General features: G+C 46.1%; 1 protein-coding gene across 13 annotated transcripts in view; it reads left to right on the forward strand.

Moving 5' to 3' along the window:
• The first annotated feature begins 5,582 nt into the window (after window positions 1-5,582).
• Window positions 5,583-16,742, forward strand: part of Mtss1 (MTSS I-BAR domain containing 1) — a 142,789-nt gene continuing 131,629 nt past the window's right edge. For 3 of the 13 annotated variants that reach the window (XM_003467379.5, XM_013149946.3, XM_005002604.4), the window contains exon 1: window positions 5,586-6,178. In XM_003467379.5, the coding sequence (XP_003467427.2) occupies window positions 6,107-6,178 (72 nt within the window). In that variant the 5' untranslated portion in view covers window positions 5,586-6,106. Of the gene's footprint in view, window positions 6,179-9,229; window positions 9,431-16,742 lie in introns of those variants that run through there. The other 10 variants (XM_005002603.4, XM_063231121.1, XM_063231119.1 and 7 more) reach the window with 8 other exon arrangements.

The raw sequence follows: 16,742 nt of genomic DNA on the forward strand, positions 1-16,742 counted from the left end.
ACTGTACAATTCACAAACTTACTGTGTATTATTCAGCAAATTTTAGCATATTGACAGAGTTGTATGACCATGACCACAATCAAATTTAGATCTTTTCTGTTATTCCAAAACGAAACACTCTACCCACTGTTATCTCTCAATAACTCGCTTCCCTCAATCTAGGCAACCATTGAGCTACTCACCAGTACCACAGATTTTCCTATTTTGGAAATCTTTTTAAAAATTCAAAATAGACCATGTTAAAAGCAACCATAAAGGGGCTGGAGATTTAGCTCAGCGGCATAAACGCCTGCCTTGGAAGCAGGCAGTTGTGAGTTTGATCCCCGGTACCGATAAAAAGGAAAAAGACAAAAAAAAAAAAACCTACACTGGAGACCTTACAGGACTTCAAAAAAGATAATAGTCAAACCATAATGGGCGTCATAGTATATCTTATTGCCTTCAAAGTGGTTGCCTATACCCTCAAACTTGATACTATCAAACAAACCAGAATATAGAATAGACAGAACAAGATGGGGAGAGCAATACTGGGGTTCAAATCAGGTTAATAGGAAAACAAAAAAGTTACTATAATACGTCCTGCTATTTTTGAATTTAGTTTTCCCTTAATTAAAAAAATGTAAGAAAAAAATAGATTAATTATGTCAGGATATCTTGAGGTGAAACACTATTTTGCTTAAATGGTTGTTTTGACCTGCGCTGTACTGTTGTTATGCCCTCTTTTATCTCAATCCCCTTTATTGCTTTTTTTTTTAATTATTTACTTCTTTATTTTTATCTTTTTAATTAAGGGAAAAATAAATAAAAAATAGCAGGATACATTATAGTAACCTACTTTGATTTCCTATTAACTTGATTTGAAACCCTGTATTGCCCTCACCATCTTGCTTTAACTGATTTTCCCCTATTCTCCTTTGCTAGATAGTACCAAGTTCGAAAGTATAGGCAACAACTGTGAAGACAGTAAGATTCATTATGACGCCCATTCTGGTTGACTCTTATCTTCTTTTAAAGTCCTGTAAAGTCTCCAGTGTTTTGGTTGTATTCGTTACTGTTTTGTTCAACTTTATTATAACTGATGATATAGGCAATTCTTCTTAAGATAGCAAGAGACAGTACGGTAACTATTGTTGATCACCTTGTTTTTTATTTTTACATTATCTATTACGTCCATCCTTTTGATTTGACTGACTCTGTTCTGATATGTCGCTTTTGGTTTTACTCTCTTCAAAAAAAGTAATAAGAACTGTGGAAGTAATAAAACCCAAAATGTGTAATTGTCATTGTACAAAAGAAAAGAAGGTGCTCTAAAGGATATAACTGCATATATGTTTGAGTGTATAAGATGGATAACCATATTACTGAGTTTTGTTGGATCACTGAACAGAACTGTTTGCACTCTTACTGTTTGAAAGTCCACTTTATATGCTTTAATTTTGTAACCTGAACAACTATTTCTAAGATGAGAATATGTAATCTATTAACTAGTGATTTCTTATTGTTTATTTTTTAAAGTTTGTATTACTTGTACCCTTTCTCTGTTTTTTTCTTTTTCTCCTTAAATAAAAAAAAAGAAATAAATAAAAATTATGGTCTCAAGGTTCATTTTCCTACAAACATCTCAAGTTTATCTTTCTTTATAGCAAAGTAGTACTTCACTGTGTATAAATACGTTTTCTTTTCTTTTTTTATTAAAAGAGAAAACAAAACAAAAGAATAAAAGGGTACAAGTAATACAGAAATTAAAAAAATAAATAGTAAGAAACTACTAGTTAATACATTACAAATTGTCATCTTAGAAATAGTGATCAAGTTACAAAATTAAGCATACAAAGTGGACATTCAAACAGTGAAACTGCAAACAAGTGTTTTTAATGATCCAACAAAAACTTAGTAATATGGTCATCTATTTTACACACCTAAACACACTTGCAGTTGTGTCCTTTAGAGCACTTTCTTTTCCTAATACCACATTTTCTTTAACCATTTATCTGTCAGTGGGCATGTAAGTTGCTTCCAAGTTTAGTTATTGCAAATTGTGCTGCTGTAAGCATGCGTACACACCCTCATCCCCACCACTGTCCACTGTCTACAGGTGTACTGCCCAGTGGCCACACACACGGGGCTGTGAGCGTGGTACTGACCCCTTTATCACCTCTCCCACTAGCTTCCTGCCTGAGACAGATTCTAAACGCAGAGAGGTGGGCATTTCCCTGCCTGACAGCTACAAAACACATGCAAAACATCTCTAAGGATGAGTCACTGTAACAAGTATTTTTAATTGATTCTTGCTAATTCCATTTTCAAAAGTGGTCTGTTTCTAAGCAAACCCTCTTCTACGCTGACAACTGCCCAATTTGTCTGAGGGTATTACAGGGTCTAGGATCATAAACAATTCTACTTAGAGGTCACCAGGGAAAGCTTAAACTCACTTGAGTTCACAGATGAGCTAGTCATGATCAGCAGATTGGGGGGGGGGATAAGCTTCAGTGTATATTCACGGAGTGCCAAGCGTGACTCAGGTATGCCCATTTAGTGCCCCTCGCTTGATGGATGAAGAAACAGAGGCACAGAAGAATAGAAATTGGTGGAGTCTGGAGCCACTGTCTAAATCATCTAACACACTGCCTGATCCATCATGAAGGTCAGAAATTGTAGAGGAATGGCCTTGAGTCACACAGCAACCTGTGAGGACGTTTGTAGCTCTCCCCACTCCAGATTAAAACCTCCTGAGGACTTCCAAAGTCCAGCCAGGCTGAAATTATGCCTAAATAAAAATTATCTGAAATTATGCCTAAATAAAAAAAGTTTAAAGAAAAAAATGAACAAATTAGAGTATTATTAGTTAACCTGGAGAGAAATCAAGTGTTAATAGCAAGATTCAGAAAAATGTGAGTAAAACAATTCCATTTTTGTAAATAAACAATGATATAATCTCCCCCTTACATCCCTATATATATCCTTATATGAGAATGTAATAAAATATATACAAATTATTAAAAAATATTTCTGGAGCCTAATCACCAGAGGTTCTAATTGAATTGTTTCAGGGCAGGACTTGAGCCTCAGTGCCTTCCTTTAAAATTCCACATATTAGGGTTCTTAACTTTTCTACACATTACAGTCACCTGGGAAGTTTTTCAAAGTCCTGATGCCCAGGCCACAGCCCAGACCAACTAAATCAGACCTGCTGGCAGTGGAGCGCAGAATCAAGGTCTTAAACTCTCCAAGAAGGTTCCAATACGCAGCCAAGTCAGGACCAGGCAGCCCTCTGGACAGCCAGGACTGTTGCTGGGAAGGAAGGCAACACCTTGTACACCACTACTGTGATAGGAGCAGTGTTCCTGTGAATCCTTAAGACAGTTACTGCGTTTGGACCCTGGGAAAACAGAGTCTCCAGAGATCAAATAACCGGCTAAAGGGTACAGAGTTGGGAGACAGCAGGGCACACAGGCAGCCACGGCTACCCTAGCCTACGGTGCTGAAATTCTTCTACCATATTCTTTCCTTCAGATTCCTCACCCTAGCTCAAGGACTTGGGTTCAAGCGTCAGCACTGAAAACAAAAAACAAAAGAAAACAAAAAGCAGCAACAGCAAATATTCCCAGGAGGAGGTACATGTCAAGCAGATCTTAACACCCACCCACAAAGTGCTCCATGTTTTGGAGGAAGGAAAAGCTTGGAAGATGCTCAAAAGGGCGAAAGGAATATAAGGTATGGGTTATAAATCTGACCTTGCATCATCTCCTTCCCAAGATCCCCCTACTTTTTATTAAAAATGCCAAGAGTCTGTCCTACCTCTGGGCTTTTTCTGTCTTGGGGAACTTTCCCAGAGACCCTCTCAATGATTGCTTTCCAATAAGACAGAAAGGCCTGGTTCTCAGATCCGAGGGCACGAGAGAGGTGCGTTTTATAAATACTGCAAAGTTAGGTTGTTTAGCGCATGTGGCAGGAAAGCTGAATTTAGCCTCTGGGGCTAAGCAGGGCTCTCTAATCCCAAGAGTCTGGAGGCTGGACGGAGGGGCAATCTGTGGCAGGAGTCAGAAAACCAGGCTTGGAGTCCTTCTAACAGTAAAAAGACAACTGGAATCACAGCTACCTTCAGTTATAGGTAAGTCGAGTGAAGTGCCTATAGGGATCACTGCAGATCCTCAGCCCGGGTGTGTGTGAGTGGGGGACACACCAGCATCTCAGTGTTGGGAGGGCACTCTGGGGCCCAAGGTAGATGTGAGCTTTGGCCTGGTATCTACTTCTGTTGGTAAACTTTCTTGAGGGCTTACTGTTCTGATGCCAGATACAACCTTAAGGCCATGTACTTACTAGGCTGTAAACAGCGTGAAACCAGGCCAGCTGGCTCTACAAACAGTCGCCTGGGTCATTATAGCACCTATAGCATTAAAACCATGATGGGGATGACCAAGAGCTAGCTAATCATGCGTCAAACAACCGCTGGCAACTGATACCCAGGGAGAGGCCGGTGCAACTGAATGTTCTTGGGACGCGATCCAGCGAGATTGCCAAGATCAGTTACTTCCAGAGGGTGCCTCACAGTGATCTGGGGGAGAAGGGTGGAGAGTGAGTGTCGGTGTGTGGGGGGCGCGAACATCTGCAACTCCAGGAATCCCTGGGATCCAGGCTTCTCAGTCCGGCCCCTTCTTACTGAGGGGATTTGACACAAATTTGCACATTTTGCATATGGTTTCTTTTGCTCTCTCCCCCAATTCCTTTTCCTCTTGTTACATTTGTGCTTCTAATCACCGGTCAAAGTCCAATTAGATGTTTTAAGGTCTATTTTTTTTAAAGTTGCTCATTTGATCGCTCCCTCCCCACCCCCATGCCCAGTTGACCTTAGTCTGAAGGGGACCTCCTGGGTTGGGGTTAGGCCAAGGCGCTGGGAGCAGGAATCTCCAGCCCCACCCAGGTGCTCTGCACTGTCAGGTCAAATTTCCAGGGGGTGGGGGCGAAGCTCTCTGTGGTTACAAAACATCCCTTACCCTCAGCCAGCCTGAAAAACAACCCTCCGAGTCCCGGCCAGTCAGCAGTCCCCACTGAGTGAAGAGCAGGAGATAGGACTCTATCGAAGGCAAGCCATCAATCTTGCAAAACCGATCCACTTCTCCGCACCCCGCAACTTTATCGAACTTAGCACCCCACCGCAGGCTACGGCCCCGAGCTCCCTTTTAATTACGCCTCTGGCTATTTACAGAGGCCACCCGGCGTTGTAGTCCTGACATCACTGAGCGGGCTTCCCGGGGTGGGGGGGCTGCAGTAGAAGTGGCTTTCCCGCCCCACGCAGCGCTCACTTGCTCGGCGTGGCGCGCGGGGCACAGCGCGGCGGCGCGCAGGTTCCCGGGCGCCCGCAGCCGCGGTGGGCACTTGCCGGGAGGGCGGGGTGCTGACCTGCCCTCTCCGCGCAGCCGCCCGCAGCCAGGGGCGGAGGGGTACTCCGCGAGCGGAGACTCGCCCGGCGCCGCCCGCAGCCAGCCGGTATCTGCGGCGCGCGCCCTGCCCCGCCCGTTCGAGCGCGCGCGCCGCCCCGCGTCCCCGCCGGGGACGCACGGCCGCGAGCGCGCGCGCGCCCCTCCGTACGCCGGCGGGAGCCCAGCCAGAGCGAGCACGGGGCTGGGCGCGCAGGAGTGAAAAGGAGGCGGCGGTCGCGGCTGCGAGCAACAGATCCCGGCGCTGCGAGCAGACGTTGGCTGCTGCGGGCTCATTTTTTTTCAGTTTCTTAAAAAAATTTTAAATCTGCAAATCTTGCATTTTTTTAAATGGCGCTGACCCGGGGTCGACGGGCAGCTTTCTCTGTATCAAGATGGGCTTTGCCTTTTCCGTCCTGGGCGCCGGTGGTGGCCTGATTACCAGCTTTCTCCGGGCATTTTCGAGACCAGGGGCTGGGCAGTGCATGTAGGCGAGTCGCCCCACAGAGCGGTCTGGTTCTCGCCACCATTGTTAGTCTTCGGGGCGGAGAACAGTGACCCTGCGCACCCCGCGCTCTGCAGACGCGCTGCAGGCCGGCCCCGAGGGCGAGGCTCCTGTCGGGTGACGAGCCCGGCCCGCGCGCAGCGCAGCGCCCCACGAGTGCGTCCTCCCCGCCGGCGCCGGGAAAATGGAGGCTGTGATTGAGAAGGAATGCGGCGCGCTCGGAGGCCTCTTCCAGACCATCATCAGCGACATGAAGGTAGGACGCCGGGCGCGGCCGCGGTCGCTGTAGCCTCCGCGCCCTGACCCTCGCGGTTTCTCGCTGTTTTCGCCCGGAGCGGCCGCCCTGCCCTCGCTAGCGGCGCGACCGCCTGCCACCTGCGGGAGCTCGCGGCCGGCGGGTGTCACCTGCTCGCCCGGCCGGGGCGCTGTTGCGGGCGGTCGCCTGGCGGGCGGCTCCGGGTTGGGGGCGGTGTCCCGCTGTCTCCGACGCTTCTCCGCGGGTTATTCCCGGGGGCTTGTTCTTTGGGGGGCTCGGGGCCCTCCCTGGCTGCAAGTTTTCCATTGTCTGTCCCTGGATTAAGTGTTCGCGCCCCGTGAAACCTGGACACCCGGGCGGACATTTGATTTCCTGGAGTCCTGGGTGGGGGCGCCTAGCGTGGCGAAGGGGAAGGAGTGGAGGCTCGGCTCGGCCTCAGGAAGGCTTTTCCTGCCTGGTAGATGGGGAGGGCGGCCTCCCTCCTCGACTTTCAAGTCTACCTGGAAGGTGTGCGTACTTGCGTGTGTGTGTGTGTGTACACAAATTAGTAACTGTGCTGTGGCAAAGCTGGTGTGAGTGCACAAGCCTGCCCTCAGTCCTAGTGTGTGCGGGTCACAGTGCAGAGGTTCCCAGAGCAACCTGAAACCAGCCAACCTGAAAGCAAGACCTGGGTCCTTCTAAACAACTGTGTCTTACCTCTTCACACACACGCACACGCACACGATCTCCATGACCCTTTCGAGAGTGGTTTTCTCTTGGATCGTGGAGGTCCTGTGTGCGTGCATGTGCGCGCGCGCGCGCGTGTGTGGGGGGTGGGGAACAACAGTATGGCTTTTTCCTGCAAAGGGTGGGACTGGAGATAACCTGACCCTCCGATGTGGATTTTCTGGGATAGATAGACCAGGGCCCTGTGTAACTCAACCGTAGGAAGTGGAGCCAGCCAGAATCGCTAGCTGGAAGTGGGAATTAGGGGCCGTGGGTTGGGGGTATTTTTTTTTTTGTATATATATTTAGGGAGCTTCTCTTTGGCTCCAGCCCAGCCCCAGTTTGCCTCGACAGATCCGGGAAGGTGGTGTTTAATTAAAAGCTCGGCTTCCAAAAGAGTGGGCAGGTTTGGAAAGCAGTGCGGGCGAGTGGGTGTGGACAGCCCCTCTTCAGCCGCTGCCTGGCGCCTGGAGAAGCTTTTGTCTGATGGAGTGCAAGGTTTGGAGAGGCTTCGTGCCTCGGAGATGGACTTCGGGAAGGAATGCTCAGCTGTCACTGCCAGCTTCTCCTTTTTAGAAGCAACTGCCACCTCACCCAGGGTGAACTTTGTCAAAGTGCCTCTTCTTGGTTTTGTCCATTTTAACATCCTACATATCTTGTGTCTTTTGTCAGAAATTGACATTCACGTGGCCTGATCTGCAGGCAGACCAGCCTGCCCAGGAATGCCTCTAATCCAGTCATTCGGAATTAGATGGATTAGGCCCTCTTCAAAGACAGCCCCTTTCATTCCTTTGCCCCTGTCCACGTTGAATTAACGAAGTGCTCTTTTGAACAAAGATCGGTGCCCCTTCTGCGGGCTCCTACATTTATTGTTAATTTAAATTCTCCACGCCTTATAGTCAAACAAGATTGGATTTGAAGCACACATGGTAAATTCTGATCTCCAGAAGAGAAATTTGGGATGGGTTGGTAAAGCTGTTTGTGTTTTTTGGAGGAGAAGAAATACATAAATGTTTCCAGTCCTTGAGTAGTAACAGGGAACCCAGGGCCTTCACTGATCCCACTGCAGCCCCAGAGTGATCACACCTGGAATTTTTTTTCTTTGTTCTTTAACCCAAAATACAAACCCAACTCTTCTGATTCTCTGGTTTGAATCCAAAGCCCTTCAGAAGGTAATCCTTCCTCAAGGGTGGGCTCTCATGTCTTCTGCCTGCCATGCCCTCTTTCTGGTGGTATAGGCTCTGTCCAGGAATTTGTGAGTATTGAGATGTTTTTTGCAAGGTTCCAGTTAAAAAGATCTCAGAGTTCCTTCAGTACTGACTCTAGAGTTTGTAGATCCTAAGTTCTTTTCCTTTGAGTTTGATAGGTTTAGTCAACATCCTGTGGGAAAGCATTTATTTTAAAGATTTTTTTTGTTTGTATTGTTTTGTTTTGGCAGTAAAAGATTTTAAAAGCAAGATAGAGCGGAAGACCAAGCTATGTTGGTTTCTGCAGAGTTATAGTCTTTTGGGAAGTAGAGAGATAAGGAAAAATGGGATGTTTTATTGCCAAGATTGTTTATACATGAGACAATTGCTAAATTATTTTTACAGAGTTTCCTCTTAGGACTTTTTCATTAATTAGATGTTAGTGATATTTTAAAATAGAAGTTAAAAATACTAAAATTTGACCATGTTGGAAATAAGCAGTGTAGAGTATATGGATACATACAGTTGCCAGAAAAATGAAGTTTTTGATAGCTGGGTCAGCTGGCTTTGTAATGACTTGCTGGTTTTTTTCTCTTCTTAAAACTCTTGTGACACATTTATCATGACTTAAATTCCCTTTCAGTTTGCTTTGAGAGAGAAGTGTTAAATGTTAAACTAATTTGGAATGCCATCTTGACACCATTTTTAAGTTATTTTCTTAAAAGTCATGGGGACTGGGGGTGAGAGAAGGGTAAAGAAAATGCTTTTCTAAGTAACATTTTTTTTCAAAATGTATAATAGCGTAAAAAGAGAATCAATTTCTCCTTTGGAGGAATAAAAAAAGAGGAAAAAGGAAAAACAGAAAATGGAGTAATTTCCAGGCCTGATACCATCCATCTTCTAAAACTAAAGTCTCAGGACCGAGAAAACTAGAGAGGATTCTTGGTGACTTCTAAAAGATTCTTCCCCCAGTCCTGGGCTGTCTGGGTGTGTGTGTGTTTTACCCTTTTCAGAAGGGTGTGGAAGAAATCCTCACTTTTCTCCCCAGGAATAGAGCCCCACGGAAAATCAGCAGCAGCTGTTAAATAACTTATTGATTACTCTAATGGGAAAAACCTGATGTTTTCCCCGTTCTTCCACCCTGCTGTGGGGGCAGTCACTAATGAGTGGTGGTATGCAGAATCACTTAGGGTTGCCTTGGCCCCATAGCGGGTGTAAATCACCTGCCAAGTTGGCTGGGGTGTGTTGGTCCCTGAGAGGAGGGGAGACCAGGACTGTTTATGTGGCTGGAAGGAAAGGACTTCATTGGTTTGCCTGGGTTAGCAGTGGTCTGGCAGTAACTGAGGACCACATTAACGAGGTCCTGCAGTTTATTTTTATTTATATTTATTTTTACTTTTTAATCCAAGGCCTAGGAAGGACCGGCTAAAAACTGTAAACAGATTTGTGTTGTTACTTTTAAGTAATTCAACCAGCATCTGGTGGTGGTTAGGGGTTTTTTTAATACCAGAGGGTATTGGTGGCCAAACTGGAGGGCATCTCACCCTAGGGCTGTCTGTCTTCTTTTAATAATTAACTTTAAAAAAAAATCGGATGGTAACATCAAATATTTTCCTTACTGTTGTTGCTCAAGCCTCAGGGTCAGGAGCTGAGTGAGGCTGTGCAGGGGCACTTTGCCCTGGTGAGCAGAGCATCTGGGCTTATATAACAGTGATTGGTGAGGAACAGCCAACCACACCTGACTGCTCCTTGCTGCCTGTCACTGTGGACAGGGGTGTCCTGTTACTGGCACCTGTGCAGAGCAGAATAGGGGCCTTGTTCAGTTCCTCCCTGCTGTGCCCTGCTTCCCTTGGCCACCAGTATCCTCTGTCCTAAGTTCTGCCTAAAATTAGAACTGCTGAAGGGACTTCTTTGAATTTGATGGAAATTTGTTTGTGGCTCGAAAGCACATCATGATATTTTCCCTTGCTTATCGTGAGATCAAGAGCGTGGGTAGTGGGTCCAGCACTGGATCTTGATTGGAGGCCTGTTTTTTTCATTAAGCAGACTCAGGGCTCCTATCAGGAGAAAGGTTCCTTTTCTTGGTGCTTATGGAGGGCCTACCCCTGGGAGGTCTTTTGCTTGGTCCTGCTCTGGAGAGGGTTGTCTCCTGGTAGGGGCAGTACAATATGGAGGCCACATCAAGCTTTGCCTGACTTCCTTTTGATGTTTCAAATCAGTTCTCTCAGGGTGATACTGAAAACCAGGGCCTCAACCAGTGGCCAGGTCCTATAATCTGTAGGTGGACTGCTCTGTGTAAATGCTGACAGCCACACAAGACAGCAAGTAGAGTCCTTAAAAAGGACAGATGGGCCCTGTGTTGGCTTTTCTTCTGGCAAATGGCTGTGTTTGGCCAGGGCTTTACAGCTGCCTCAGTTGGAGCCTGGGGAAAAGGGAGTGAAAATGTAAAATCGTCATCAGGCAACTGCCTGGAGTGGGTGCTTACTCAGAGATTAAGGGTCTCTTCTGTGTAGATCAGGCTTTCCAGCTGAGCGTGTTTTGGGGAAAATCCCTTAAAGATCTTACTTAATCAAATTGTTTAGGGCTTGTTTGATGTTCTGAAATTCTGTGATTTATAATGTCCCAGGGAGAAGGTTGTTCCTAGGTCACACAGCTCACATGGAAGGGAGGCTTCCTGGGCTTTGGCCTGGTCTAGAGGTCGCTAGGTACAATTTCTAGTGATGCGTTCTCATTCTGTAGACTTTATTCACAGCTTGGTGTAAGGCAACACACTTTGCTAGGATTTAAGCAAGCAAAAATACAGCGTTCTAGTTACATTTGCGTTTCACATGAACAGTCATTTTCAGTGCTGGCTGTGTCTTCTCAGCTGCTGACCAGTTGCCCTTTGACCTCTTGTTTTGCATCTTGGCTATAGAGAAAAGAAAAAAGCTAAAATGATACTTGTTAATTTGGCTAGCTTGTTTAGGGTTGTTAAAATGCTTGAAGGGTGAAAAGGTTGAAACTATTGATCCATTAGATGCTTTATCATTTTATCTTGACTTCTTTGTCTTTGCAAGGACATGTGGCAGCTGGCAAGTCTTTTTGCAGAGAGACCGTTTTGATGGTCAAATTAGGTATGGAGAAATGAGATCATTTTGAGTTCCCATTACTTCTTGGAACTGCCTTCAGGAGACTTCCCCCTAAAACCCACGTCTCTGCAAAAACAAACAACACTCCTCTAACCAAACAAGAGCCAAAAGGACAGGTTTAGCTGCTTTGGACATTGGACAAGACTTATTTGAGACCCCTTACAGGGAACTGACTGATGCCTTGAGCTGTCCAGCTTGGATTTGTAGATTGCATCTCTGATTTGGCCTTGTTGAGTACCAAATGGGAAAAAGAGTAAGTTAATTGGCTGAGTATTAAGGAGACGTATTGTATTTGATTGCAGAAGTTCTACTTTGAATTAGATACAGACTGCAAAATGTTTTGTCTGAGTTACATGGCTATGGAAACAACCCAGGAGCCATTCCCAGTGCAGAGTGCCTTCTGAGCAGCTCATTGGAGTGTCCCCTACCTAGCCTTCTCAGGGCCTTTGGCCTGGACTCTCTGTTGCAGCATCATTTAGTTTTATCAACTGCCAGGACGAAGGCTTTGGTTGTGTTTGATGCTCATGTGTGCCACTTGGCACGTAGCAGTGCTTATTGTTCTTTGATGTACTGATGAGGACCTACTGTGCACACATTGTGTTCTATGCTTGGTGTGTGTGATGTCATCCTGTCCTCTCCTGTGCCCCACTTTATAGGTAAGAGAACAGAGACTTGGAGCAGCTCAGTAAGTTGTGTGAGGCCACGGTGGGTGGAAGTGCTATTCGAATCTTGGCCACTGACCAAAGCTGGAGCTCTTTGGTGTTAAGTGGAGAGGGTTTCCATTTACTTCTAAAAGACAGTGCCTCACTTGCTTGAGTGTTGCAGGAAGCTTAGAGGGAGAATCAGGATCTTGTCTGTGTCTTACATGCAGAGCCAGGCTGGAAGAGAGGGCTTGAACCCAGTGAGGAGGACTCTTAAGATCTGGGCAGTTCTAATCCAGCTGTCACTTTGGTGGAAAATCGTTTAATTTTGATACACTGGCATATTATGGCTTTCTTCCTTTTCCTGCTTACTGATCTTCAGCAGATGGCTTGGCATTCCCTTTCCTTTTGCTTTTCTGGTATACAGAGGTTAGAGGTGCTTCGGGGCCAGGCCAGTCCTTGTTCACACATGAAGACCACAGGATGTCCTCTGTGACAACCATGTGTCCAGAGACTGGGCAGCTATGCAAACCTGGCACCTCCTCCCTCTTCCATAATCATATGAATTAACCAAGTTCACCCAGAGTTCATGACTCCTCGAAGGGAATGTTTTACCTTGAACTCGTTTTGTGCCCAGTCCTGGAACTCTCTTGTAAAAGAGCTTCTGTGTTTAATTACCTCCCAGTAGCCTCCAGTTTGGATTGAGTTAGTAGAGCCCTTGCCGGTTTGCCTTTGGAGTGCAGGGGCTCCTTCCTGTGCGGATTTTTGGCATGGACAGACTTGGTCCTCCTTTCTAAGTGGTTTTTCTTTTCCTGTCTAGTTTAAGTGGGTGAAAAAAAAAACCAATTGAGTGTCTTTTGAACTGTGTGTCGTTTTATTTGTTTTCTTTGCCTCAAAGAATTGGACAGCAGTAAAAGCACTGGCTGGATCAGCGTCAGCAGCCTCCTGAACTGCGGCAGGTGGGTGGCAGGTGTTGTCTGTGAGTCTCTTCCCTGCCACCTACCACACAGCCAGGCTCTCCAGGGGCAGGGGGAGTGGAGTTGGGCAGGGAAGCAGGTTCCTGCAGGTGTGCCCGGTGGTGGAGGAGACATGGTAGCAGAGACAGCTCCACTAGTTCTGGGAGTTTAAAGATCAGGGCTTGGGCCCTGTTCCCTGGAGGCTGCTCGCCAGTGCTTTGGGGTGCATTCCTGGATACCAGGATTTTGAAGGCAGGCACCCTGGGTAACTGTAGCATGAGGTCTGGGTTGTGAACCCCTGAGCTGGCAGAATTCCCTCAGATACTGAATCTCACCCAAGTCTGAGTAAAAGCACCTTAGGTGCTAGCACTACAATGTCAATGCACTTGCCTTTTTCACTTTAAAGAGGTCAAGATGGTGGATTTTTTTTTTGTCTTTTTACCCTAATTAACAATAAAAATTTAACAAATTACAGTAAAACACTAGGTTAGTTTTTAAACTAATTAGTTTTGAACTAAATGGGGGATTGAATCCAGGGCCTCACACATAATAGGCAGCTTCTGGTCCACTGAGCTGCATCTTAAGTTAGAATAAAAAGCAGCAACAAAAATGTATTTTAGGATTCTTTTTTCAGAGTTTTGTTGTTCTATAATATGCTTTTCTGCATGCTGAAAATTATCAGATGTATTTGCTACTGACCACATGTAAGAATTGACTATATGACATGTGGCCAGTGTAATCAAGGAACTGAATTTTTAATTTGACTCACTTTAAATTCGTTTAAATTTAGGGCTGGGGATGTGGTTCAGTGGCAAAGCACCTGCTCGGCAAGCAAAAGGTCCTGAGTTTGATTTCTTGTACCAAAAATAATTTTTAAATTAGTTCAAATTTAAATAGCCACATAGGGTTAGTGAGTGCTGTACTGAACAGCAAATATCTGTAACAAGCTACATAAAAAAAGTTAGGGTACATGTTTGGAGATAGCTTCCTGCTGACTTTCCGCCCCTGCTGGCCGCAGCACATCACTGAAGTCATCCTATAGAAATTATGGAGCAACTGCGGACATTGGATTTCAAAAGGATCTGGTTTTGAATGCTGTAGACAAGATACTCTGTGTGCCTCAGTTTCCTCTTCTGAAAAGCAAGTGTAGTGAAGCACCCACCTTATGGGGCTGTTGTGAGAGTTCTGAAGTAAAGAATTCCTTGTGAAAGTTTCACCTGTGTCTGGGTGCGTGTTGGCTGCTGTACCGTTCTGCCCTGTAGGTTTGGCAGTGGAGTATTCTGTAATTCCTAGCAGAGTACCCTGCCCGTTGTGACACTCAGAGGTAACACAAGAAAGTTGTGTTCAATTAAATAATGCAGTAGAGACAAGACTGTAGGACTTCTCCCATTTTGACCCACAGTGTAAATGAGCTGAGAGAACACATTGTACATACTCAGCAGACATGGTGTGTTGCCTGCTGTGTGCTGCTGGAAGGTAGACATATATCTGTCAACAGGACAGGCACAGTCTCTGGCTTGAAGCTGTTACTACAGAAATGGGGCAGGTAGGTAATTAGAACTCAGTGTGGTTCCAGCCATGACAGAGGTGTGTGCAAGATTTCTGGGTGCCTTTGGGCTTCTGACTCCTGTGTGAGGGTGGCAGGAGACAGTCACTGAGGCTTTTGGTCCAGATGACATGCAGACTGAACCTTGAGTTTTATTTTACTTACTTAATATGTATTAATATGCCTGGCACTGTCAGGTTCTGTTTTAAGTGCCTTGACAAATAGCGTAAGGACCCATTTAATCTCCTGACAACCCAGTGAGGGAGTGATTTGTAATTACCATTACAGCCCCCATTTTAGACACAGGGAGACTGAGGTAGAGAGGTCAAACCTCTGAGCTGTGCATAGCTGATTGGAGGCGACTTCAGAGTTGATTTCAGACTGTTGACTCCAGGGTCTGTGCTCTTATTCCCCAGGCTAGGCTGCTGCTTGCAGTGTGGCATGTTTGGATTTCCTTTACAATTCTGGAGTGGGTGCCTTTCACTGACTTTGATGACTGTTCTAGCTATACTTTCAGGACGTAGGGGGAGTCACATATAGTATGTAAAAAGCCTGGCCTGCCTCTGGGCTTCAAGAAGCTTCAAAGGGCCTCCCTCTGTTTCAAGAGGAATATGACCAGCTGCTGACCTGGAATCCAGGGGCAGTTGTTCCATCCACAGGTGCTGTCAGCTTACCAGCAGGGAGAAGGCTGTGGGAGCAGTGAGATCCAGGTGACACCTGCGGGAGGTGCTGTAGGGACCCTCCCTCAGAGGTTGACTTGCTTACCCTCTGTAGTTCTGAGGGAAACAGGAAAGGGGGAGACGGGAGAGGAGGAGGCTGGAAATGCTGCAGGATTGGTTCCCAGGGAGGCCTGGGGTTCACTTCTAAGGCCAGGCGCAGCCCTGAGCCGCAGCCAGTAAGGAAGTCTTTGAGTTTGGTTTAATGGCCGCTCTTTGTTTTGAAGTGATTGTTTACTGAACCTTCAAAGCCAACTCCACAGCAGGATGTGATCTGGGGCCTGAATTATGGCATCAGACACCCCCAGTAGGAAGCAGGTAGTGGGGAGCAGAGCCAGGAGGAATTGACAGCCAAGTCTTGAGTCTAAGCTGCTGCTGGCAGGACTGAGGTCATCTCATAACCAGAAGGAGACCTGGAGTCCCCTGGAATCTGGTCTCTGGGAACCTGGCCTCTTTGATGTTGTGCCAGCATTAATTAGGGGCACCCTAATTAAGTCACTGAGGAGGCAGCTTTTTCTTTAAAAAAATTAACAAATGTTTTGAGAACATTTCACAAGGGATTACTTCTCAAAGATTATGCAAGTAATGCAAAATTAATGGAAGAAAAACTGGAAACTTCAATTAGGTAAAAAAAAAAATATGACCCATAAACACTTGATTATGAAGTGGGTTAGGTATGCATGCTCATAGCTGCAGGGTTAGGTATGCATGCTCACAGCGCGCATGCATTTGAAACAGAGGGGCATTTGAAACAGAGGGGCATTTGAAACAGAGGGGCGTGAAGCCATGCTGTTATCACTCTGAGTTATCACCTAGTGTCTTCCTGTTCCCTGTTGGAGTTGCCAGACAAGCTGGTTTCCATAGCTATGCGCTGAGTCTCTGTTTTGTATGTCTAATTAATTCATTTGTTGGCACATATTTGATGACCTACTGTGTGTAAGGTTAGGTTTGAAGTGTGCGAATGGCAGGGAACAAAACAGTCGCAAATCCTTCCTTCCTGGAGTGTACATTCCCACACAGTGAGGGACAGATGAATAAATGAGTGGTCCCAGGTGGTTCTGTGCCTCGGGCAAAGACGTGGCTGTTTTCTCAGTAGAATAACGAGGGGCGGCCTCACAGAAGGTAATGTTCGAATTGCAACCTATGAATTGTGTAGATTTCAGTGGGTGAATGTTCCAGGCAAGAAGAAGGACCACATGCCAAGGTCCTGAGGTGGGGAACCACTTCCTTAATTGGGATTTAGGTTGTGATCAGTTTTTTACTAGTTGTAAGCAAAATTTCACTGAGAATATCCTTGTAGTTACACTGATGTTCCCCCTGCAGGATTTACCCCCCTGTTCAAAGGTATGAGCTTTTCTAGGCCTTTGAGACCCACTGTTGAATGCTTTCCAAAGAGGATGTCTCAGTTCATGCTCTTATGTGTGGCTGCTCATCCCTGGGATTACTTTGGAATGAACTAGATGTGAACATTAAGATGGAGGAATCGCTGAAGTCCCAGCTTCCAAGGGCTCAGTGGAATGCGTGGCATCCTGTTTCTGGTGCTGGTTTTCCATTCTTGCCGTCTGCTCAGTACGTGTAATTTGTAATGAGTGAGCATGGCTCTGGGAGTGGGCTAAATACAGGTTCCTAGGCCTCGCCTTGCGAGGCTTTGGGTGGATCTGGGGTGAATCAAAAAATCTGCAGAT

The sequence above is a fragment of the Cavia porcellus genome, unplaced genomic scaffold (assembly GCF_034190915.1).
Source record: "Cavia porcellus strain 051 isolate PalLab524CR breed Dunkin Hartley unplaced genomic scaffold, mCavPor4.1 scaffold_19, whole genome shotgun sequence".
NCBI lineage: Eukaryota > Metazoa > Chordata > Mammalia > Rodentia > Caviidae > Cavia > Cavia porcellus.